The 26,581-nt window shown below is 42.5% G+C and overlaps 1 protein-coding gene across 2 annotated transcripts in view; it reads right to left on the reverse strand.

Annotated features, from left to right (window-relative positions):
* Nucleotides 1–25,990, reverse strand: part of Chka (choline kinase alpha) — a 46,696-nt gene extending 20,706 nt beyond the window's left edge. Inside the window, exons 1-3 of one of the 2 annotated variants that reach the window (XM_028771266.1) lie at nucleotides 25,350–25,990; nucleotides 15,631–15,742; nucleotides 3,453–3,506 (exon numbers count right to left, since the gene is read on the reverse strand). In XM_028771266.1, the coding sequence (XP_028627099.1) occupies nucleotides 3,453–3,506; nucleotides 15,631–15,742; nucleotides 25,350–25,687 (504 nt within the window). In that variant the 5' untranslated portion in view covers nucleotides 25,688–25,990. The remainder of the gene's footprint in view (nucleotides 1–3,452; nucleotides 3,507–15,630; nucleotides 15,743–25,349) is intronic. The other variant, XM_028771267.1, reaches the window with a different exon arrangement.
* Between the last annotated feature and the right edge of the window lie 591 nt (nucleotides 25,991–26,581).

The following is a 26,581-nucleotide window of genomic DNA, read 5'->3' on the forward strand; positions in this document are numbered from 1 at the left end:
CTGTTGTGTGGGTGTGGGGGCTGCCGGGCGGGTGGCGCCCGGCGGGGGCGCCGCTCGGCGGCCGGCGCCCGGCCGCCCCCGCCAAAAGAGGAGGGAGGGGAAACTGCGATCCAGAAGTAAATCGATTATTTAATGATAAAAAGAAGAAGCAGGTAGAGATGCTGCAGGAGTTCCAGATGATGATCCTAGATTGCCAGTATCAGTTAGAGGCTGCATATACCAATCTCAGCAGATATTAGAAAGCGAGAAAGACTTGGATGGAAGAAGCCAAGGAATATAAAGAAGCATGTGTAATACTGCATTCAGTGAAGTTAGAAGCCTGCAATTTTTCTGTACAGGGTATTTTTGTGCATCAAATCCCAGGAGATACATACATACATACACACACATACATATATACATATACACATACACACACACACACAAACACACACACACACACAATGAATGCATGCCAGAAGCCAGAAAAGTGTGCCAGAGTGTCACATCCTCTGGAACTGGAGTTACAGCTGTTTGTGAGCTGCCATGTGGATGCTGCAAATCAAATTTAGATTCTCTGTAGAGGAGCCAGTGCTCTATAGTCTCTGAGTCACCTCTCCAGCCAGCCTACTTGTTTTCACTTTTTATTTTGAAGCATGATCTGACTAAACTGCCCAGGCTGGCCTTGAACTCTCTCTGTAATCCAACTAGTGATTCTCCTGCTTCAGCCTTCCAAATAGCTGAGACTATGGGCCTGTGCTACCCATCTTTTGTTTGAGTGAAATGGGGTCTACGTAGTCTTGGCCTTGAACTCATGGTCTTCCTGCCTCTAAAGTGCAGGTGTTGCAGTCATGTGCCACCAATTCATGTGCCACCAATGCCAGCTAGAGACAAGCTAGGTCTATGGTTCAACACAACCAAAATGAGGTAACTAAACTGAGGTGAGAGAAATGTTAGGATTTTTTAGTTAAGGTTTCACTACATAGCCCAGGTTGACCTCAAACTCAGTGCACTCTTTCTTTCTTTCTTTCCTTCCTTTCTTCCTTCCTTCCTTTCTTTCTTAAAAAAATTTATTTATATACGAATGTTCTATCTTTATGTACCTTTGTGCCAAAGAGGGCATCAGATCCCATTACAGATGGTTGTAAGTCACCATGTAGTTGCTGGGAATTGAACTTGGAATCTTTGCAAGATTAGCCAATGCTCTTAACCCTTTGAGCCATCTCTCTAGCCCTGCCTCAATCTTTCTCCATCAGCCTCCAAGTACTGAGATCACAGAAATGAATCATGGCTTTAAAACAAGCAAAACCCCTAAAAGTTAAGAAAGACTTGGGAAAGACTAAAATAAATTCATTTTTAAAAGAAAAATATAAATTTTATCAGGAAAAGTAGCAGAGATTGCACTGAGGTGGAAAAGACATCAATCAGCAGGAGCATCTGGCTCCTTGGATAAGGAATGGGGGATTGTGAAAATAAGCTGAGATGTTAAACCCAAAGAAGCGTGGATGCTGAATGCAAGTCAAAGATCCCCTCTATCGGGGTTGCCAGTGGAAGGTGGCACAAAAGAACAGGAGTTAGAGTAGAAGATGTCAGATAAGGGATGAGCAGCCAAAAAATGAGTTTCATACTGCATGCCTAGGGTGGGGACAGGAACGCTGGAAGAAAAAACAGATACCTGAAACAGACCTTAGAACCTAAAGGCAAACCTGAGGGTAAGGCTTAGCAGGCTGCCAGGCAGTAAGCACTGCTGAGGTGGAACACCAGCTCTCTCTCCCAAATGTGTACTTCTCTAGAGTTCAGCAGCTTGGGCTGTGGGGTGCAGTGCAATAAAGGCAAGCATGGAGGTGGCTGGGTTCAGCATCATAGGGGTTACAGGTAAGCACAGAAGAGACAATTGGAAGAAAGCACTGAGGATGTATGGAGGGAATGAATGCCTCAGAAGCATAGTTGGTCCATTAGAAAAGGACCGCCAATGGAGAATAAGAAGGGGACAATGTCTGCACTACAAACCTCCAAAAAGCCAAAGTATCTGCTTAAGCCCCACAAGACAAAAAGGGCTCCACCTTTTGGAACAATCAGGACACACTTATGGGAGAGGACATCAAAAGGAATAATTGGAAAAGCTCAGGAAGGATTCAACAGAGAGCAGAATATCTTGGTCACAGAATGATGACGGGGGTCAGAAGGAACTCCCAGCACATTGTTACAGAATCTTGGCATAACGAGGCAAGAGGCAGACAGCTCACAGACCAGGATGAAGGCAAGAGGACGACCTTCATGTGGGCTGGGATTTCTGTTGTCAAATGCTTGGATGCAAAATGGAAGAAGCAGGAGACAGCAGCACTGTCTTGGCTGGATAGAAAATGTCCTCTACAGAGGCTATGAGGGAATGACCTGTGGGCTCTGAAGCAGCAGTGAGAAGAGGAGGACAGTTATCATTTTTGCATTTATGTATGCATGTGTTTTTATGTGTGTGCATGGACATGTAGAGGTCAGAGGATACATTTTGAGTTCATTCCTTCCACTCTGTGGGTTTGGGGATAAAACAGGTGGCAACAAACACCTTTACTTGGCTCAACCATTTCACCAAGGAAGTGAGATGTTAGAGGAACTCAATGAGGAATGGAAACCAACTCTCCCACAGTCTGTAACTATGTACATGCCAACCCCAAGTCACAGGAAAAGTCAGATCCCTGTGGAGCAGGTCCCGAGAAGGAAGGGGAGAGGCAGCTGTGATTATCTGTCTTTGAGGATGGCAGCTGAAACCCAAGGGAGGAGTGAACAAGAATGTGAGTGCCAGCAGGCAAAGCAGAGAACTTCTGGGACAGGGGGCTCTGCTACTGGGTTGCTACTACAGCTGTAACCTGACAGGAAAAGCAGGAAGCACCAGCTCACAGTCCAGAGCCTTCCAGGGGTGGTCAGCTGGCCATGCCACATTGCCCATCTTGAGCACACAAAAGAATGCTCACAAGGTACCCATGCTCCACCACTCATTTCACAACTGGAGTCTCCAGTTCCCTCAAATGCATGTGGTCTCAGTGTTGTTGGCTCCATTTCAGAATCTGGGAAGAAGCCTTTCCAACCTGGCTACCAAACACTGCCACTTCCTTAGGGGCAAGAATGCCAGTGAGACAACAAGGCATTGATCTGCTTCCTAATGATGGCGAGACACTGCCAGAGGAGACAGGTGCCTCTATAGCAGAGTATCGGAGATTATTGCCTAAGCCTGGATCTCTCAGCATCTCAAATCTGCTTAGTTATTGCCACCACAGACAATTCAACTCTCTACCCTAAGGAGTTAGGAAGCCCCTTGCAGCTCAGCCTTAGTGAGCTGGCTCCAACTGGTCCAGACCCCTTCTTTTGAGAAAGATAAAGATCGAGTACAGAAACCAGACCTGCCATACCACAGTTCAGTAAGGCTGAACACCACCAGTTTACAGCTCATGCAGATGAGAAGGGACTCGATTACTTACTTGAAATTCATTTTCATTCTGAGCTTGTTCGGATCCCTCTTTATTACAGGACCTCTATGAATGAGAAAAAGCAAACACTTCCGGTGAGATGGAGCACTCTGAGCAGACACTAACTTTGCAACCACAGACAGAATGGGTATTCACAAAATACCTCAGATATTTAACAAGGGCTTTTGGCCCCCCAAGTGACCAGCGTAGTCTAAAGGCACCAGCAGTCTCCAGCACTTGTGCCAAAACCTTCAAATGCTTCATCTTTTTATAAGGAAAGGGATGTACTGCTGAGACCAAATAGCTATGCCTCTCATGGCTGTCCCCATGTACCTTTCACAATTTCATTGTTAGAGGAAAGTCACTAGAGAGTGCTCTCTTCCAATCGGGCCTTCTAAAGCTCTGCCTGAATTAGCTATGTGGTTCTCTCAAGCGAACCTGCAAAACAGGAATGTCAACATGCCTGTGGAGGGCTGCAGGCAGCAGAGAACATGGACAGAGAGGACAGCACTAAGCAGGTGATAAAGCTAGGGTGAGCTCTATGCACCTGCCACTTGCCCAGACTAGCCCTTTGCTCCAACCAGTCGAAGTTCAATCTCAGCTGTTCCTCTTGTAAACAGAGGACTGTGCACTTAACCAAGCCCTAGGATTAGCTGATAACTGACACATTAGGAGCTACTTTTACATCAGTTTCCTTAATGAAATTACAAGTTACTAGCAACCAGGCTTCTAACAATAACAACAGACTGGATCATCGACTGGGGTTAGGAGCTTGGGCTATTTCTTAAAGCTCACCCCCACCCCAAGTGCTTTAAAACCGAAACACTGTCTTAGTAATAATGGGAAGGGAAAAAATAAAATCAGAAATATAAGAGTTTTGTCAAAATTGTACAGTCAGCTGCCTTCAAAACTGTTATCTTACATCAGGTTTACTTGAGCCAAACCCAAAAGGTATCCTGTAAAGGAAACCTCCATAAAAGAATTTTAAGCTAACAGATTCTTGAACATCCCATAAAAAACATACCTTGCCATTCCACAGCTTTATCAAAAACACCTGTACCAAGGGTGGAAAGTGTGGACAGGAAAAAAAAATGCCACGTTAAGCAACACCGGCTACTCTAGCAGCATTCAAAACACCCTGTGAGAAAGCAACCGCTCTCACCATCATTTACGAAATAACATTCCAACAGGTATCTTAATGTGCTTGGCATAAAAGGTACATTTATCTTACTTCTTTATAAAAGCAGACAATATAAACATCCATGTTCATAAAGCTATCTGAAAAAGGCTCCTAACACTGGTGCTTACACATATGCAATAGTAAACATAACATGCGGGTGAGTACATCTGAAACAGAGCAGTCAGTACAAACATGGTGTGCTATTTTCATTTGTGTAATCTGCATTTCTCTGAAGAAAATCTAAATGTTACAGGTTAAATCCCGTTACAATGAAAGGTACAAAAACCAAAATATATCAATAGCTCTTGCCCTTTGCTGACAGTGTGTCAACCTGAGGAAAGAGTGACTCAGGATTAAAAGGCTTTATCTCTTCTTATACCCAGAGCCCTCTGGCACTGGCCCCATTGTTTTGGACTCTCACAGCAATCTATCTCAAGGGATCTATGGGTTCCAAATGAATGACGGGCTCTGCTTTTTACTGTTAGTGCTCCATTAAAGCACAAAAACAAATCCTGATGCTTATTTGCTGTGGCTGGTGTAGGCAAGGAAGCACTGCACTGTGCTGCACATGGCAAACATGCTCAAGGAGTTACCAAGTGCCCCAGAGCTGACTAGCTGCACATGCTCAGGATAGGGGAACTGGCTGCATGTGAATCAGGAGACCAAATGGGGCTAACTGTATCTTTGTGCTTTTTTTCTTCAAGGAAAGTTATGAACAAAACAAGTTCTATGGTCTGATAACTACATACTAATACACTGTAGAAAGTCAGGACAAATGAAGAATTTTCATATCCTATGAACTTTGCTGTAACGGGATTTGACCTGTACAAAACCCTAAATGACTATGGTTATTCCTATGCTGTTACTGCTCTAACTGTATCTTAGGGAAACAGTTAACAGGTTGTTAGCTAACAGAAGTCCTTTCCCTGTCTAATGGTGCTCTCCAAACAAGCCACTTTACCTAAAAATACAAACTAGCTTAGTCCCACAACCGCTCCTTTTAAACATATTGTTACAATATGTGGACATAAATTCCATTGCTCCTTTCCCACACCCACTCACCCCATCCTGTTCCAAGTGGAACCTATGATTTAAACCATAAGAGCACCATCGCAAAGACAAGACGGACTTCTGTAGTCCCATGTTCTATTTCCTCAGTACAGAATGAGCTGGAACTCAGGAGAAAGGACAGGAAATCTCAAAGCAGGAAGACAGATGGCCATGAACTTGTGTAAAGGCAGACATCTACTCTGTGTGATAGTCCCAAAGACTGTTCAGACAGAAAGCAAATTAAGACTTTAGAATGTGTACTGATTTATTTTAGTGACACAATTTTATTTAAGACAGGTATTAAAATGTACTGTTTAAACACTGAGTACAACTTTACATTTTCCTCCAACTAACATGAAAGTTACCTAAATTTTAACATTAGTTATTTTATTATCTATGTGTGTGCTGGAGGTCAGTGAACAATCTTTGGCAACTGGCTCTCTCCTCCTACTGTGGGTTCCAGAGATTCAGCTCAAGCTGTCAGGTTAGCATGGCAAATGCTCTTATCTGCTGAGCTTCTCGATGGCCCTATATGATATCTATTTATGTGCAGTCTTAATTTTTTTGTATTATTCTATGCTTTTATTTTTAATCATGTGTGTCTGAACGTGGATATGAACATGTATGTCCAATGACTGTTGAAGCTAGAAGATGTTGGACTCCCTGAACTAGAATTATACTTGACTGTGAGCCATCATTTGGGTGCTAGGAACTGAGTCTGGGTCTTCTGCATGGACTTCCACTTTCACTTTTTGTCTGTCTAATACTTAGAAGCAAGCAAGCACTACACTTGGTGCCAGGCTTCAAATGTTGCCCTTTTTTTTTTTCTTTCTGGACACAAATTATACTTAGGGCTTTATGGGTTTGGTTGGTTTTTGTTGGTGGTTGGTTGGTTTTTGTTTTGTTTTGCAGAGCAAACAAATTAGGAAAAGATGACTAAGAACTGAGTGACTTTGGTTTTATAGCTTAAGTATTTGTTTGTTTGCTTGCTTGTTCCCCCCCCCCCCCAGGGCTGAGCATGCTCCACAGATTCTCTTCTATTGTCCTTGGTTTGGTTTTATAATTTAAATCAGACTATGAAAGAAAAAGGCAAATGTTCCTGTTACAGTTTTGGTCTTCAGAAGGTTCTATCCCAGGGCCTTGATAAGAAAATGGAAACAGTTTTCAGTAGTTGATGCTAGCACTCAGGTGGATCTGATTCAGTGCCAGACTGGTCTACATGGTGAGTTCCAGGTCAGTCAGGGCTACACAGTGGAGCTAACTCCAAAGGCACAACAGGGGACAGGAACAATGTTGGAAGCATAGGGTGACAGAGAGCACTAGATTAAATTTGCTACTGTGTAACTTTAGGTTGAAAAGCCTGCTTTAGAGAGGGAATTCAGTGATAGCATCTCCATGTAGCACAGGTGAGATCTCTGGCTCAATCCCTAGCACTCACGTGCAAATACTGTATCTACTTTGAGTTACCTATTATTCTAAACTAGTACAGGTTTCTGTCTCTAAGCACACTGAAACCATCACACAAAACAAACTGACTTAACAGATTTTATTTTGGCAAGTTCTTAGTAAAAGACTCCTCAAATAATAATGAGAAAAATGGATTTGACTAAATTCTAGCAACAGAGGCTCATGTGTGAGCTGAAACAAAGTAGCACATTGTTGTGCTCTGAGTCTGGGCCCAGGAAGGTTTATAGATAAAAACTAAATTAGTGAATTAGTGAAACGCACAGAGAAGGTAGTGTGAAATGACAGATAATTATTTGGAACATCTACAATGTCTTCTTTTTTTTAATTGTGTGTCTGTGTGTGTGTGTGTTTGTGTGTCTGTGTGTCAGTGTTCACAGGGGTCAGGTGTTGGATCCCTTACAACTGGAGTTACAAGCAGTTGTGAGCAGTCAAGTGAGCTTAACTACTGAACCATGTCTCCAGCCCCTATTGCCTCTTTTAAACAAATCTCTATAAAATATAAGCATAGCCTTTTTAAATGGCCTGGGACTTAAGTGGTGGTGGTGTACGCCTTTTATTTAATCCTAGCACTTGAAAGGCTGAGGCAGGCAGATCTCTGAGTTTGAGGCTAGCCTGGTTTACAGAGTTCCAGGATAGCCAGAGCTTAGAAGAGAAACCCTATCTTGAAAAAACTAAAAGCAGAATGAAAGAAAATAAGGAAAGAAGGAAGGAAGACAGAAAATAGAGGAAAGGAAAGAAAAAAGAAAAAGAAAAGAGAAAAGAATAACTTAACTAAACAGTCTGTTTAGTTTGGAATAAGAGCCAATACCCCAAACAGGACTAAGCAGGACCTGAGCATCTTCCGGTCTATAGTCTACTAGGATCCCAGGAGAGAAGGAACTACCCCTCACTGAGTGCCAGAAGCCCTTACTGTGCAGCCCAGGTCTGGCTTTGAAGACTTAAAAGTCTTCACCCCAGCTCACCAACCACACTCAATTCTAAGTGACACATCTTTTGTTGTTGTTGCTTAGTTTTTTAACGTTTTTGAGAAAAGATCTCAGTATGTTCCTCAACGGCCTGGAACTTAGGAATCTTCCTGCCTCCTGCCTTCTGAATGTTGGGATTAAAGGCCTGCACTATCATGTCTGCCAAGAGACAGCCTAACATGGAAGTAGCACTACAATCCTACATAGTCCCTGCTACTAATTAATGATAGGAGAGGCTAGGAAAATCAACAACAACAAACCCCAAACAAACCAGAGTCGGGGCTCTCACAGAGCCATGAGACTCCACGGATATGCTTTTACTGTTTACTTGTTACTGCTATGTATATGCACATATATGTATATGAATGTAGATGGTCACAATCCATGGTGTCCCTGAGGCAATCAGAAGACAATTTTCAGGAGTCAGTTCTCTCCTTCCATCATGGATTTTGGAGATCAAACTCAATTTCATCAAGCTAGTTAGGGAGTGTTTTTACTCACTGACTCACTTGCTGGCCCTCAACGTTTTGTAGTGTGTGTGTGTTTCTCAGTATTATCCTAAGTCATATCTTTCCTCCTCCTTGGTTTCAATGGAAAATAAAGGGAAAAAAATTTGTTTTTTCCCAACACTAGAAAAATACATTACAGAACAGGTTACAAGATCTCAATGCAATGGTTTAAAATGCACCCTTTTTGGGGGGGGGGAATGGGGGGGTTGAGACAGGGTTTCTCTGTGTAGCCCTGGCTGTCCTGGAACTCACTCTGTAGATCAGGCTGGCCTCGAACTCAGAAATCCACCTGCCTCTGCCTTAAAATGCATCTTATATAGTTACTTCACAGAATCTATACAAGTCATTTCTATGGCTAGATCTTATTATTATTATCTAGTCCACCTTCCTGGACATGAGTTATCTTTAACATGAGTGACTTAATGAATATGAGTGACAGATCAGGGCCTCTAAGAGGCCTTGGAGACATATGCCAACGGTGGCAAGTGGAAGCCAAAGACAGAGGCTCCTTTCAGGACATTCTCGGAGTTCAGGTCTTTTCCAGTAAACCTGGTGACTGACCTAAGGCTTCTTGCATTTCTAAGGGTTGTAAATGACTTTTCCCAAGAGTGTCTCACCTCTCTGGTCTGGCATACTTCCAGTTAGGTCAGCACTGCTAAGCTTCACATAGGAAATGGCACCCAGTGCTGAGGGTGAAGAAGAATGTCTATGCCTAACTTTACCCTCACTCCCAATAGATATATGTACATGGTGTGCTAGAGCTGAAGGAAGAACCTGAGTGCTTCAACTACATTCTCAAATTGAAGCCATGAATTTTGAAGATTATTAAATGTTTGTCATTTTCTACTGAGGAAACAGAAGATAGGGGTCTGGTTTGCCTTGGACAAAAAAAAAAAAAAAGCAAAAAGAAAAGGTAGTATTTCAATATATAACATTCTGAAATCTTAATCACTGCACCTCTTTAAGCACAGAACAAACTGTAGCTGTTGCTACTTAACAAGCATTACAATTTTCTTTTTAAAAAGCATTTCTTGAATCCAAAAACTAAATAAAGAAACAAAAGCTGTAGAGAATGCTCCAACTTCAGAGATCTCATACTATACCGTGAATCGTGTCTGTCACCTGGAAACCAGAGTGCTCCAGGCACGATCGCATGGACAAGCCTGCAGCAGAGAACACATGCACACAGCTAAAGTGGTACATTACCCCCCACACCCTTCACTCCCCCAATACATTCCTTCCCAGAGAGGGGTGGGCTGTGGTCAAGTCATCATTCCAGAGACCAGATCTGCATTGGCTTTGTGCTAAAATCCCAAACATTTACGACCAGCAAGACAAAAACACTTTGAATACACCAAAATTAGACAGTCAGTCTGTGGTTTATTTGGTTACCAAAAGGCACCAAAGCAGGTATTGAAGGACAATAGGTAGTCATTTGGCAACTACATCTGGAGAGCATTAGCTGAGAAATGCTAGTGGGTGCCCATGATGGGAACATTTCACTTCTGAGAATGAGGTTCCAGCTGCCTCAGAAACAGATATAATTACACTGTTCTCAAAGCACAGGGGATCTTTGTTAACCAAACAACTTGAACTCATAGTGACATTAATGTAACAAGGAAAAAAATGGCAGTTCCCAGACCTCAATGCCAGGGCCTGGCTCTCCACCAGTCACTGTACAAAGTATGACCTGAATTCTTCACAGAAATATTCATGGGCAACTTATTTCTCAGTACCCAATAGTTCTGTACTGATTATCTATAAGCTACTCTTACTGTGGGTTAAGAAAAAAATGTAGTTAAGAAAAAATAAGAAGACATTGTGTTTTCTTCTGAACTCAAAACGGACAATGTTCTAAATTATAATCTTTAGATCAATGATACATATCTGCTTTGTGCCTTGATACATTTAATTATATAATAGTTAGTATTCAAACAAGCAGTAATATTAGCCTTCTGTTATTTTTGGCAGACAGTACTGGAAGGAGCTCTTTGATGTGTTACAGACACTGATGCCCAGGCTGTCCACAGTGGTGAGGCCAGTCTTGCTGTTCATGCAGAGAATCTGGCCTAACAGTTATGGTTCTGACACAGGGAAGAAAAGGCACCCTCTGAGCCTTCTGCCAACTGGAATAGCTGACACCACATGGACAATACATACTGACATTTGTGTCTCCCACAATTCATGATAAACTAGTTATTTGTAATCAGCTACAGGATGCTACAGAACTCATGTTCCTTTCCAGTATCAGAAAAACTGCAAGTTACTTTGATATCTGGCTCTAGAAGTCTAAGCTGTCTTCTAATAATTATATTGCCATCCAAAGTGGAAAAGGTTGAACTATTTTATTTACTTATCAAATTTTCTATTAAACTACTTTAGATCACAGTAATTTTATACTTGAGCTTTGTTTTCATTATCTATACAACTAATAAAAACAGCCTCTTCACTAAAATAGAAGCTAGGCTATGTAAAGCCACTAAATTGTGCTGCCATGTTAAAAACAACCCAGTATGTTCGTGTTTCAAAATTTCCTACAAATATTGCACAGTGTGGACCTTGTCTCTATCTTATGCTCATATTTTCAAAAGAAACTATTCTTACCCTTTTTAAGCACAGGATTTTTACATATGCCCATAAAACTCACAGAAATCCTAAACAGAACCTGAAGACACAATTGGGAAGTTTGCTTATGTCTCAACTAATAAGGAATAAAGGGAATAGGAAAAGACAGATGTTTGGGGGACACAAACTGTGGGCCTTAACCCAGTCGGAGGGTAAACCCAGTGTTACCTCTTGGTTTTCTTGTACTAACCCTTAGAACTGCACCAAAGAACAGTCATTCACTGTGACTATAGGAATAAAAGACATTAGAATCTCAAAATACCAGGATGAGAAATGAAAAGGCTAAGAAACAGCTAGTTATTCTAAACCAAACAGTTATGGATCAAAAAGTGAGCTTAAGAAATATTTCCATTTAGTATCTGATTCTCAGAAGAAGTTCAAAACGCTTAAAGCAAGAATGGGAAAAGGGAATGGAAGGACACACTAAATTAAATCAGTCCTACAATTAGGCAAAACATCAAAAAAAATTCTGAAAAATAAGTAAGTCTGCCATTATGTGTAGTAGCCTTCAACTAACATTCTTCAAGGGGAGAGGAAGGAGTGGTCCTCAAAGGCTACTTTGGCACTTGCACAGTTGGCTGGGGAAACACTCCACTTGTGTCTGGATAAACACATGAAAGATGGGGACTTCCATATGTAGTAGAGACAAAAAAGGAGAAAAACAATTTAAATCCTCCTATGATTTAAGCTTTCCTTTAGTGAAGAGGTTTACTAAAGCATCAGGATTTATTGTTTACTAAGGTAATGACACTCCTGTTTTTCTCAGCTACATATGAAAATGACAGTTTACTGCAAATGTTGGCAAGGCTGTTATAACAAGGTTGTGATAATAACAAACGCCTCACCATAGACTTTAAATATTTCCTTCCATGATAGCTCAACTCATTCTGAAAAGCCTAATTTGAAAGTTCTAAAAGAAAACAATAAAATAAAATGTAAAATTGTGTAGAAAACACTGACTGCGAGGAATTAAAATCCATGGTATGGTCTTGGCATGGTGCTGTGGAAGCTCGGCCTAAATGTCTGGGTTTGGTTCTCATCTGTGTGTTCCTCCTTTCTATTCTTTCTCCTCCTACTACAGCTGTCTTTCAGCATCCCTGAATTTGATTCCTCTCACTGTGTTCTCATAGCATCCCCAATGGCCAACAGCTATTAACATCCAAAACTCCAGGCGGGCTGCAAATATCCCTGCTAGACCCTAAAGAGTTTGAGAACTCCACCCTACCCTCAAAAAAAAAAAAAAAAAAAAAAAAAGGTGATTTGGGTGGCTGTAGAGATGGCTCAGCAGTTAGGAGCACTGACTGCTCTTCCAGAGGTCCTGAGTCAATTCCCAGCAACCACATGATGGCTTACAACCATCTGTAATGGGATCCGATGCCCTCTTCTGGTGTGTCTGAGGATAGCTACAATGTACTCAAACATACAATAAATAAATTAATCTTCTTTTAAAAATGCAACTTGAAGCTATAAGTTCTTGACTTTACTATTTAAACTTCAGTAGGAAAACTACACTTCAAGCTAACTATATTAATTATATGAAAATAAGAATTCTCATCTATGAAACAAATGAAAAACCTTTTTCCGTCAAAAATTGTTTTATTTTCTATTACATCAAATGTGAGACTGCTTGGTATATGCTTTCCCCCCATTTCTTCCTCTCTCTCTCTCTCTCTCTCTCTCTCTCTCTCTCTCTCTCTTTCTTTCTCTCTTTTCTTTTTTTTTTCTTTTGGTTTTTCTAGACAGGGGCTCTCTGTGTAATCCTGGCTGTCCAGGACTCACTTTGTAGACTAGGCTGGCCTCAAACTCAGAGATCAACCTGCCTCTGTCTCCCGAGTGCTGGGGCGAAAGGTTTGTGCTACCATTGCCCAGCCTGGTATGTGGTTCTTATATGCTAAGAAACCACACGCACCTTTCTACTCAAAGGATGGCAAGCATGGTTTCCAGCTATTACAGCAGGATGTCACTTCAGGAATGGAAGATGATTTAACATTTTCCTAATTACAAAAACAAAACAAAACAAAACAAAAAAAACCCCAAAACCTGGAGAGATGTACCTCTCCTCAAATTCAAATGGTCTATTTGTAAAATATATTCTTCTACTCTATTAGATGGCAAGAGTTAATGCTACCTTAAATAGTTTTAACTATTCTGCTATTTTAATTTTTTCTTACATCTAATTTAGTGTGTTCATTGTTGTTGCTCATGTGCTAAAGCATACATGTGGAGGTCAGAAGACAGTTTCCAGGACTTGGTTCTCTCCTTCTACCATGTAGGTCTCAGGGAATGAACTTAAGTCACCTGGCAGCAGGCACGTTTACTTGATGAGCCATCTTGCTAGCCCATATTCTGCTATTTATTTTTGAGTTACCTAACAGTATATGTGTTTTTCTCAAAAATAAACTGAGGCATAGAATTCTGTTTTAAAAAAACTGCTTCTAGACACTTTCATTATCTTAATTAATTTAAGACTTCTAGACTGTTGTGATTCCAAGCTGGCTTCTTCAAAGTCACTTGTATGGCACCTACACATAGAGTTCAGCTATCCAGTAGACTAACTTCCAACTCCATGTGACAATGTCAATTTGAACAGAATGTAAATTCAGTTCATCAGCCACACTTGTCACATTTCAAGTGGCTGACATTCACATGTACTTAGGTGATGACAATCATACTTGACAAACTGTCAAGCACAGTTGTAGAGCATTTTAAAACTCTCATTACTGCAAAAGTCTAGGCATGGTGGCTCAGGCCTATAGTTCTAGCATTATAACTTGGAGGCCAAGATAAGGGCACTGCTGTAAGTTTGTGGGTAGCCTGCTTAGGCTACAGTGTGGAGATCCTGTCTCAAAAAACAAAATGAAAGTTTTAGTGTAACACATGGAAGAACATACTGTGAGCTAGCGATGGCTCAATGGTTAAGGACACTGCTCTTCCAGAGAACCTGGGTTCTAGCATCTACATGACAGCTCACAATACACCTAAAACTCCAGTTACAGGGGAACCACTACCTTCTTTTATCTCCTTGGGCACTAGGCACATACCTAGGGCACATAAATGCAGGCAAATATGCTCATAAACATAAAATAAAACTTAAAAAAAAAGAAAATGTTTCTACTTAAGTTGTGCATAGAAATGGCAGGTTCGATAATCAGATTTAGATTTAACCTGATTTCAGCAGCTATTTATTTAAGAATACTGCTGAAATAGAAAATGCTTTAAAAGATCAAGAATGGAACACATCAGACACTGATACTCAAAGGAAAAAAATTAAGACTGATTCATTAAATGTGCCTAAAGGACACCAATTATTTCAAAAACTATGCTTTAAAATGTTACTTTTGGGCTACAGAGATGACAGTGATTGAGAGAACTGGTGATCTTCTAGAGGTTCAGAGTTCGATTCCCAGCACCTACATGGCAGTTCACAAAGTTCTATAACTCCAGAACCAGAGGATCTGATGCCTACTTCTGGCCTTCAAAGGAACTAGGCATGCAAGTGATGCACAGACATACATGCATGCAGAGCACCCATACACACGAAATAGACTTAAAAAACAAAGCAAAACTACAGTTTGGCAGCAAGCCTAGTGGTAATCACAAAATGCAGGAGGTCGAACAGGAAGATCTCAAGTCTAAGACCAGTTTGTATTAATATAGTGAGTTCCAGGCCATCATGGGCTACAGTGGAATCCTGCCTCAAAAAACCAAAATAATACGAAGATTATTAATCTAACAAATTCAAAGTTTTAAAGAACTCTCAGAGAAATGTTAATAATTCAACCATTCACCTGCACTGAGGTCATACTTTGTTAACTATAACATTCTTTAAAACTCAAACAATTCAAACAAGATGCCAATAATTGTACATACTGAGTAAAAGCAGTTGCTCTTGCAGAGAACCTAAGTAAAATTCCCAGCACCTACATAGTAGCTCACAACCATTTTAACTCCAGTCCTAGGGGATCTGATGCCCTCTTCTGGCCTCCACAGGTACTGCATGCACATGGTAGACAAACACCCACAGGCAAACAACCATATGCATAATATCAAAATATTCTAAATAAAAATTGTACATACAGGACAAAATATTGCTGTTTAGGTCTAATATACATTCCCCATGTTAAAATTTACCATTAAGAATGAGCTGAAAAGTTCAATGTAGAAATAATTATCAAAATCAGGTCAACCTTAGATTTCTCTAGGTCCTAGTTTAACTAATTAATATTAGAGACGTGATAGACTATAAACAATAAGCCAAGTGTGCAGCCCAATTAAAATAAAAGCAGTCAGTATCTTTAGTACATGTCTATAGTATTTAGAATCTCTTTGCAGGTATCTTAGGAAAGACTGAAATGTCAGTGGACCAACCCCTCCCAGGTGAACCCTGAACTCACCATCTTTAAGATTGCCCCATACAGTCGCAAGAGCACTTTCCGAGGTTCATCACCAACACTGGCTATGGAGTCTGGCAAGGAGCACTGGAACAGCATGTTACTGAGACCACCCCTGCAAGAGAATACACAGAAGGAAAAGCTCAGTTATTCTTCCAGGGTGAATATAGACAAGCTGACAGACATTCATCTGAATCTTGGTGTATTCTTCCAGGATATTTGAAATGTGGACTCTCATTTTCAAACAAATGAGTCCAATTAAACAGATAATTCTCAATCTGGTTTTTCTAGAGTTGGGACCACTGAATCACCCTTGTGTACCTTAAAAGTGAGAAGGACCAAGGAAGACGACCCTTAGCAGTAAGAATGGGAATGCACAGATGCCTTTCTGCAAATCAGTATTTTTCTGGCCTACTATGTCTATTATATTATACTGATCACTGTCAAAATCTTTGAACAATTTTTTTTTTCACTGTTAGGGTGCTTTGCCACTGAGTAGATGTGGATATCAGAGGACAATCTGGCAAAACCTGGTACTGTCCTTCTATGATGTGGGTCTCAGAGATCACTCATGTTAGCAGGCTTGGAGGTAAGTGACCTTATCCAGTGAATGTTCCTTGCCTAGTTGGGACAATCTTAAGACTTCTCCAGGGCTTTTCAATTTGGTGTGTGAGTCTAAGACTTAACTATTTTATGCTAAGGTTAGTAAAAATACCAGTTATTTTTAACTAAGTCTTTAAAAGAAGGGGCTTTCAGGAGATAATAATGACCTACAGTCATATTCAGCTCTCACTGCTAAACCCAAAAGCAAAATTACAAGGCCCTTTAAACAGTAAACAGGGGCAAATCCTGTCCCTAGAGAAGACTAGGGACAGAAGACAGTTCTTAAAATGAACAGATGACACAAAATTCTGTACAATTATGAACTACGGATAAAAGGAACTTCAATTGTAGTTCCCTAATTCCTATTCTGATTCCCATTCAAGATCTAAGAACACCAAGCTGTCCTAGAACTATCTCCAGGTATACACCTTACCCAGTTTGATTTTTTCCCCCTTAATTGGTTAGAAACTTCTAAATACTCCTATACAACTGTACTCAGTTTAAGCTTTATGTTTTGATTAGGTTTTTTAAGACAAGGTATCATGTATGCCAGGCTGGTCTCAAGCTCACTTCATTATATAGCCAAGGCTGGCTCTGAATTTCTGATCCTGCTGCTAAGATAACTCTCACCCACAGCTCCAGGAATTATAGGCAGTTGGAGCACACCTAGTTGAAGTTTTTCAGCAGGCTACTAAAAACAATCCTCAATGTCTAGGAATGACAGCAAGAGTATAGGCTTATTCCCAGAAGACAAAGCAGTTGCCACTTTAGTTTAAAAACCCAGAAAGAAGTCACCAGGGAGAAAAACAAGCAGTTTTCCTCTTCCTAAACTAAGCTGGGGTAGTGCCTCCCTCTGCTGGGCTTATCACAATTCCCCACCATATGCAGCTACAGCCAATAGGAGCTTCTGACTACCAAGCAACAGGATAAGCCCTTGTTTTTTCTTCCTGTCACATACTCTCCAAAGCTTAGCCAAATAAATGCCAGCACAGATGAACCACTGTTCTAAAAACTGTGTGACTTAACTCCAAGTTTGTCTTCATATTCACAAAAGGCAGGCATGCTAGCAGAGCCAAAAACAAGCTCACAATTCAGACATCCTTGGTCTATTGTGTTACCTGCAGTCCTGGTTAGGCAACACACTGCAATGAATAAGCTGTCTGTTACAGTTTGATGTTAGTCAAAATGAGTGAAATAGGGTCATTATATCAGTAGCCTAAGAACTATGAGAAACTAACCAAGAAAAAAAAAAAAAAACAAAGTGACCAATGATTCAAATCCTATGACTGGCAACAAGATCTGCTGCCAACAATGGTCATAGAAATGACAGTTAAAATGCAACTGCCGGGGCTGGTGAGATGGCTCAGTGGTTAAGAGCACTGACTGCTCTTCCAGAGGTCCTCAGTTCAAATCCCAGCAACCACATGGTGGCTCACAACCATCTGCAATGAGATCCGATGCCCTCTTGTGGGGTGTCTGAAGACAGCTACAGTGTACTTACATATAATAAATAAATAAATAAATAAATAAATAAATAAAATGCAACTGCCATATAAAATTATCAAAAGCATCACAAGTAAAAATCCAGATACTATTTCTCAAAGATGTCAAAGACTTTGAATCAAAAAACTTATCAGTATCTTGCATATTATCTCTGTTGATTTTACAGTAAACAGGAATCCCAATACAGCATAGCAAGCACAAGATACTGAAGCCAAAAACAAAAGCAACACAACAAAAACACCAGCATAACCAATAGGAAATAGCAAAGAACAGTAGAGCTAGGTAGATCTCTGTGAGTTCTAGCCCAGCCAAGAATACACAATAAGCCGGGCGGTGGTGGCGCACGCCTTTAATCCCAGCACTTGGGAGGCAGAGGCAGGCGGATTTCTGAGTTCGAGGCCAGCCTGGTCTACAGAGTGAGTTCCAGGACAGCCAGGGCTATACAGAGAAACCCTGTCTCGAAAAACCAAAAAAAAAAAAAAAAAAGAATACACAATAAAGAAAAAAATAATTCTTGGGTTACATTTGTAACTACTGGGTTTTTTTTTTTGTTTTGCTTTGCTGGGTGTTCAATCCCACAAAAATTAGATAGATAGACAGACAGACAGACAGACAGACAGACAAATAGATTTAAAGTACGCATACAGATGACTCATAGACTTTACTGGCCTGGAGTTATCACTGTGAACATATCACTGTAGCTGCAGGGAGGAAGGGCAAGAAGACACATAGAGAGAAACCCATATGTAAATGGATTCCAGACTAGATTATGAAATGCTTTTGATTCTTATACTCTTGCTTTTTCTTACCTCATACTTTCTCTTTAAAAATATAGGGTTGGTGGCATTGGCCTTTAATACCAGTGTTAGGTTTCAGGTGGTACATATATCCAGAAATAAGTACATGCTAGTATTTAGATAAAAGCCAGTACTCCCCAGAGCTTGTAAAATAGGTTCCTGTCACCCAAAAGGAGTAATTTCCCTTGCCCCTGGCAGAAGCCATGTAAAAGCCAGAAAAGTAATACTTACATATAATCCCAGTGTGCCTCTGTCAAGATGAAGGGCAGAGACAGAAGAATCCCCAAAAGCTCATGGGCCAGCTGCCTAGTATATGCAATGAAGAAACCCTGCCTCAAACAAAAGTAAATGTTAAGGTCCTACCTGAGATTGTCCTCTAAACACCATATATGTGCTACGGAATTGTGTGTGTGTGTGTGTGTGTGTGTGTGTGTGTGTGTAGATTTATACATTTCAAAGATGAGCCAGCAGCCTGGCCCTTCTCACTCCTCTCCTACCCTAAGACTCCTTCTGGTTCAGGGCTTCCCTCCCCAGCTACTCATCCTCCTTATAATCCACATGATGTGTTCAACCTGTGCTTTCTCAATCCTCACGAAGATAGCCTTGGTCTACTTCCATTTTTCTCTTCACTGTACCCCCCGCACTCAGGAAGTTGAGGCAGGCAGGTATCTTTGAGTCCCAGGACAGACAGCCAGGTCTCTTTTTTTCTCTGACTGACACACACATGTACACGTGCGCATACACACACACACACACACACACACACACACACACACACACACACACTCCTCTGAGAACTGAGAACAAGGCTCTCATTGTCTAAGGCTTTCTGCAAAGTTCCTCAGTCCAGTCACACAGCACTTGATATATTCTGAATACTTCCCAAGACTTTTGGCCCAGATGTCTCTCATTTTTTTTTTTTTAAAGATTTATTTATTTTTATTTATGAGTACTCTGTAGCTGTCTTCAGACACACCAGAAGAGGGCATCCAATCTCATTACGGATGGTTGTGAGCCACCATGTGGTTGCTGGGATTTGAACTCAGGACCTCTGGAAGAGCAGTCAGTGCTCTTAACCGCTGAGCCATCTCTCCAGCCCAATGTCTCTCATTTTTGATATCCTAACAAGAACTCTAAAAAACCAAAGTGTTGCCAATGATGAGGCCAGTGACTTTAGTTCCAGCACTCAAAGAGGCTCAGAAGACAGAGGCAGGAAGATCTCTGTGAGTTTGAGGCCATCCTGGTCTATGTATTGAGCTCTTGGACAGGCAAGGCTACACAGTGAGTCTCTGGTTTTTCATTCATGTAAGGACTAAGTGCACTCTCCTGGCTTCACCCATCATTTCACTTTAAAGAACTAGAGTTTCAGGTTGGAGAGATGGCTCAGTGGTTAAAAACACTGTCTGCTCTTCCAGAGGTCCTGAGTTTAATTCCCAGCAACCAAATGGTGGCTCAAAATCTTCTGTAATGGGGTGTGATGCTCTCAGGTGTACATGCAGATAAAGCACTCATATACATTAAATAAATATAAATAAATCTTTTAAAACTAGTATAATCTTACTAAAAAAAGAAGAAGAAGAAGAAGAAGAAGAAGAAGAAGAAGAAGAAGAAGAAGAAGAAGAAGAAGAAGAAGAAGAAGAACTAGAGTTTCAACCAGGTAGCACACTTGCCTTTCATCCCAGTACTTGGAAAGCAGAAGCAGATGGATCTTTGTGAGTTTGAGACTAGTCTGGTCTACTAAGTGAGCTCCAGGACAGCCAGGAAACCCTGTCTCAAAAAACAAAACTAAACTAAACAAACAAACAAATAAAAAAACCCCAAGAATTGGCTAGCTTTCTTCCTTCTCCCAACTTGTCCTTTTCAAGATTTCAGGAGAGGAAGAAAGAAAGCAACCTGTTGTTCCCTGTGGGAGGTAAACAGAGACCTGTCTTCTGACTTCAAAGACAGTGTCAGCTCAAGGAGAGCAAATATCAATCACCAGGAGACTTAAGAGTGAGGACTGATTCCCACTCACAGCAACAAAACCCCAGCTGGAAGACAGAAGAAAACAAGAAGGCCATGCCCTTCATGGACCTTCACAGCTGTAAACAAATAATGTCCTTCTACCTCACCGGTTTCAAAGCCCTTCAGGATGAGACACCACAGCATTGTCTTAAGTCATTGTTCCTTCTGCAGCAAGCACTGCAGGCACAGGGAGCCTGTCACCTTGGTGTCAAAGTACAGGAAAGTCAAATACAGGCAGCCTATTTATCCTTCATACCAATCACTGGACAGTCTCAAGTCAGGCTGGCTATGAAAACTGCTTTTTATATTTGGCTGTTCTGAAAAGTTCACATAGATGATATGTATCTTCCACATATAAAAGGGAGTGAAATCTGATGAAATAACTGGCACCAAACTTTCACAATCCTAAGAGTAAACCCATGACTTACTTATTCCACATCGTATGACCTACATTAAAACATCCTTGAGCACCTGGAAGCTGACACACATGTAGTGGTAACTGCAGGAACTTACTAATATGCATTTCTTGGGCAGGTGACATAACCCTTTAATCCTAGCAATTGGGAAGCAAAGCCAGGAAGATCTCTTGTGAGTTCAAGGCCAGCCAGGGCTTCATAGTGAGACACTTTACAAAGAGAAAATAAAAAAACAAAACAACGGGCTGGAGAGATGGCTCAGTGGTTAAGAGCACTGTTTGCTCTTTCAGAGGTCCTGAGTTCAATTCCCAGCAACCACATGGTGGCTCACAACCATCTATACTGCATGTAGGTATACATGCAGATAGAGCACTCATATACATAAAATAAATACATTAAAAAAAAAAACAATCTTAACAAAACAAAACAAACAAACAAAAAACACTCTAAAGCCCCAAATCAGTCTAAAGCCAGCAAGTGTGAGGCCAGCCTGATTTATATAAGTCTCAAAAACAAAATTTGCTAAGTGTAGTGGCACATCCCTTTAATCCCAGTGCTTTAGACACAGAGGCAGGTTGATCTCTACATGTTTGAAGCCAGCCAGATCACCCAGGCTATGTTCCCTTATAGCAGCTCATACACACCTCTAAGTCCAGTTACAAGGGATCAGATACCCTTCTCGTCTGGTCTCCATGGATAGTGCATACATGTACATGAATGCTTGCTGGCAAACTACTCATATACATAAGAAAATAAATAAATAAATAAATAAATAAATAAATAAATAAATAAATAAATAAATAAATGCCTGGTATATTGGCGCATATGTTCAATCTCAGCACTTGAGACCAAGATCTCTGTGAATTCAAGGCCAGTCTGGTCTATATAGTGAGTTCTAGGCCAGTGAGACTGTGTCTCAAAAAAATGAAACAAAACAAAAAAATGTTGATAAAAATAATCTTGGAAAAAAGAGCACAATAATCAATACAAGTGCAGAATTTGTTGACAAAAGAATTAACACAGAGATCAACAAAACATAACAGAGAATCGACAAACAGAAGCAATCTTTGACAAGAGCAAGAGTCATACCATAGTGAAAAACAGTACTTCTGGCAACTAGTCTTGAAACAATTGGACATCCACATGCATATACACATGAAAGAATCTAGAAACAAACACCTTTAAGAAAATAAACCTCAAATGAATCACACACTTAAATGTAAAATGTAAAACAGCAAAATTTCTGCACACCAACACAAAATCCAGATGATGCTACGTCTGATGATAATTTTTTTGTTAACACAATGAAGGCGAGATCCAAGGCCAGGTGTGGAGCGCATGCTCTGACTTGAGTTCAATTCCTGATACTGAAAAAAATAAAGATAAAAAGAAAAGCCAGGCTCAGAGATTCATACCTGTAACCCTACAACTTTGGAGGCTGAGACAGAGAATTACTAAGAGTTTGAGGCCAGCCTGAGCTGGCCAACCACCCCCACCAAAAACAAACAAACAAACAAAACAAAAAAAAGACTAAAAAGAAAGCCAAACTGAGTAGAAGTTAGGTCATTTTTCAGTAAACAAGACCATATCCCAAAAAGTGATTAATGTGAAATGCACTCTAGAAGTCAGTCTTATGGGAAAGTAGAAACAAGCCTACAGCCAAGCATATTAAACACTGATGTCAAGGCCTGTAGCTCTGAAGTCCTGGAGAGGAAATATAGATGGGGGAGGTGTCTCTCTTTTTGGTTCTCCCTGATTAAGGCCTTGAAGCAGGAATTTTAAAAGCAGTCATCATGGAAAGGACTGCCAAGCAGAGGGTAGGAGCAAAGAAAGGCCTGGTACTGAAACACAAAGCTCATTCAGAAGCACTGGGCCCAATGGAAGGAGTTCAGTCACTGTGGTTGGGGGAAGGGCAATTTTAAAACAGTAACAAAACAGTTCCAGGTAGACTGGAGCCCAAGTTTAGACCTTGCAAACAATTTTAAGTTTTATTTCCTAGCTACAAAAGCCATGGAAGCATCAGATGACATTTGAGAAACCCCTGGCAACAGGATGGAGAATGAACTAGATAGAGGGTAGTACACATAAAATGCTTAGATGTCCTGAGACCTCCTGTTACCATGTAACTAAGCAAAAGGTATTTCTGAGCTGTCTTAGAGACCACAATAGACTTCTGGGGAACAGAGTAAATAGGACAAAGGGATTGGAGCCTGACTAATATTAAGGCAAGGACAGAAAGTACATTCTGAGATGGGGAGGAGCCAAAAGGCTAAACCTAGGACAGGCTGAATGGACTGAGATGAATAAACCAGGCGGATGGACTGGACCCAACAAAAGTAACAGCCGGGCCACTAACTTAAAGGTAGTTACCACCTGCTTCCCCACATCTTAAATCACCTTTTCCCCTTTTTCAACATATTCTATAACCACAGACTGTCCCGCATGTTTACAGCATTCTACATTTTAAAAGATACTGCAATCCAAAAGGAAAGCCCTGTCTTCAAGATTCTTAGAGGAAAAAAGAAAAAAAGAAAACCTCAAAACATTTTCCATACTTTTGCAATGACTGGTTTGAGCAAAAGAGATTTAACTGATGAGTGACACAGTCCCTGGAGACAACCACAAACAGGCCTAAGGCTGGGTATAGGGCTGTCCAAATAGACCCCAAGGCCAATGAAGAAGAGGGAACACCAGAGAGCTGCCAATGGACCTCAGGCAAATCACTCCTATAGAGTTTTGGTTTGGTTTGATGAAACAAGGTCTCATGTAATCCAGGCTGGCCTCCAATTTCAAACCTGCTATGTAGCCCAGGCTAGCCTTTAACTCTTGATACTCCTACCTTCCCCTCCTAAGTGCTGGGACAGATACATCTCCCCAGGCCTAGCTTTATTTCGATAGGGAGCAGAATGTGCCATAGTAATCTCTACCATTCTCCTTGTGAGAACTGCCAGGCCTGCCAGGGGACAAGTTTGGGGACAAATTTTCTAGGACACTCAACAATGATTTGAATATCTGTGGTCTTCTTTCCAATTCCTACAAACTACCTTTTAAATATCTGCTCACAGACATATCTGACATATTCTCATATCCATGAGGGACCTGAAAAGCAAAGAGGAAGTGCAGTCCATTCAAAGAGTTAATTCTGCTGCATTCATGGCTCTGTGAAAGACTGGGCATGGAAAAGGAATCAAATGACTACAACTGGATTTGAGGATTACTGATGGCAGCCAGCCAGCCAGCCAGCCAGTTTCTAGACACTTGGCACTCAACCGGGTCAACCAATCAAACAGAAACTGGTAGAAAATGACCAAATGGATTTTTAAAGGTCAAAAAAAAAAAAAAAAAAAACCAACCCATATTCAATACTGAATGCTAAGCACTTGTGCAAAAATGCCAAGGGTACAGTTACATTTCTCTATTAAGTCTGAATACATAAAAAACTATTTTCTAATCTAAGGTGAAATATATTTAAACATAAAAGGAGTGAGGAACACCAGGCATAGTAGCAGATGCTTTTAATCCCAGCACTCGGGGAGGCAGAGGCAGTGGATTTCTGTAAGCTGAGACTAGCTGCTCTACACAGTGAGTTCCAATACAACCAGAGCTACATGGTGTGTGTGTGTGTGTGTGTGTGTGTGTGTGTGTGTGAATATGCTAGCTTACAGGATCCTCACTGGTTCAAGGCCAGGCTCCAATACCTTGGATGTTCAAGATCACTCTGCCCACAAGAGATCCATCTTTCAAAGGAAGAGGAATTCTTTTTACTTGTGGAACCACACCTCCAGACGCTGGCCAGAAACACAGGTACATGGAGGCTTAAGAGCCTCAGAAGGAGATGACTGAGTGATTGCTACCTTCCATCAACACACATCAACTCCCGTCTACCTCTTTTGGAGACAGTGTCTTGCTATGTAGCTCTGGCTGGCCTGAAACTTACTATGTAGGCCAAACTGGCCTCGAAAATTCGGAGATCCGCCTGCCTCTGCCTCCCTGAGTGCCAAAGGAGAACTTCCGGAGGAGGAGGGGGTTGTGATCAAATTACAGACTAGAAGTACCACAAGGAAAAGTTACCCGGGGACTTTTCCTCTCTCTTTTTCTAAAGCCCAGCCACAACATCCCTTTTTCACTCAAGGCCCTCGTAGGAAAACGGCTTCCTAGACACATCTATTTTGAGCTTTGGTACAGAATGTACTTGTGTGACTGCGTAGTATTGTTCTCCCGCAAGGGACCGGCATCCCAGCTCACATTTTTCTCAAAGCTCGCCCGCAGGCGGCCTTCCGCGCTGCGGGGTGTGTGCTCTGGACTCCCGGCGCGCCGCTCACCTCTACCCGAGCCGCCGCCCCGCCCCCCCCCACCCCCCCCCCCCCCCCCCCCCCCGCGCGGTGCCGCAGCCACCGACCTGATGACACTGATGTGGAACTGGTCCTCGCGAAGGCCCCGCCAGGCTCCGGGCAGGAATTCCTTGCACCACAGGTAGGCCCTGCGCCGCGTCCGGGGCTCGGGTTGTTCGTCCGCTAGCGGCGGTGATGGCGGCGGGGGCAGCGGCAGGGGCGGCGGCGGCGGCGGCGGCAGCGCGAGAGGTTGGGACCGGCCACCAAGCTGCTTGGACTCCAGCTCGCCTGCGGCGTCGCGCTGCTGCCCTACGCCGGGAGTCGGGGCAGCGCTGCCACCGCAGCTCAGCAGCAGCCCGAGCGGCGACGGCTCGGCCTCGCCCCCGGTGCAGAACTTGGTTTTCATGCTGGACAAGCGGCCGAGAAGGCGCGGGCGGCCACAGCACGAGAGGGCCACACGCAGGGTCCGGCTGGATGCCCGCCTCTGGGGGCCGGCGCCGGGAATGGCTCGCCGGCTTCACTGACCGGCCGGGCGGCGGTTGTGGGAGCGCGCGGGGAGGCGACGTCGGCGACGGCGGGGAGAGGCAGCAATGGACGCCAGGCAGCAGTGACGAGAGACGAGCGCGGGAGGCTGACGGCGGGCGACTGCTGTAGTGGGCCGCGGCGCTCGCTCCTTTACAGCGCCGCACGCGGAGAGCCCAGCGTCACCGCCCGCCCCCGCGCTTGCCGCTGATTGGACGCTGCGGCGCATCACAACCGCCGCCACCCTCGCCACGCAGCTTCCCATTGGCTGCGGCTCAGCCCCTCCTCGCCTCAGGCGGTGAGCCCACGGTGAGGGAGGAGCCGGCGCACAGGGGCGGGGCCTTGTCTAGGGGTCCCGAGGGTCCTGGAAAGACCGGATACCTCGGTTGTCTTCTCTCACAAGGTGGCGCCTTTGCGGACTCGGGCCTCTCAGGACAGGAGAGACGAGGCCTCTGCAGCTTTGGCAGTCCCTAGAGTGGGTGTTGAACGGGAAACTTTCCTTAGACGCCCCCAGGTCTAAAAGTGGTGATTTGAAAGGTCCCGGGGGTTTTTCAGGAGCTGGCAGGAAATTGGTGTCTGGAGGCTGGCTGCTCTTTCCGCGTGACCCTGGGGCAAGGCAGCTCCTGAAGGAGCTCTGTGGGTGTGTTTTTACAACATTTCCCAAGCGCTGTTCGAGATGCATCCATGCCCGTTATAACTCCCCGGCCGGAGGCATTATCTATCAGCAGTTCTAATATCAAAAAGAGACTGGGTCAAGGCCACACACCCACTTGCCAGC

The sequence above is a fragment of the Grammomys surdaster genome, unplaced genomic scaffold (genome assembly GCF_004785775.1).
Source record: "Grammomys surdaster isolate TR1022 unplaced genomic scaffold, NIH_TR_1.0 205, whole genome shotgun sequence".
NCBI lineage: Eukaryota > Metazoa > Chordata > Mammalia > Rodentia > Muridae > Grammomys > Grammomys surdaster.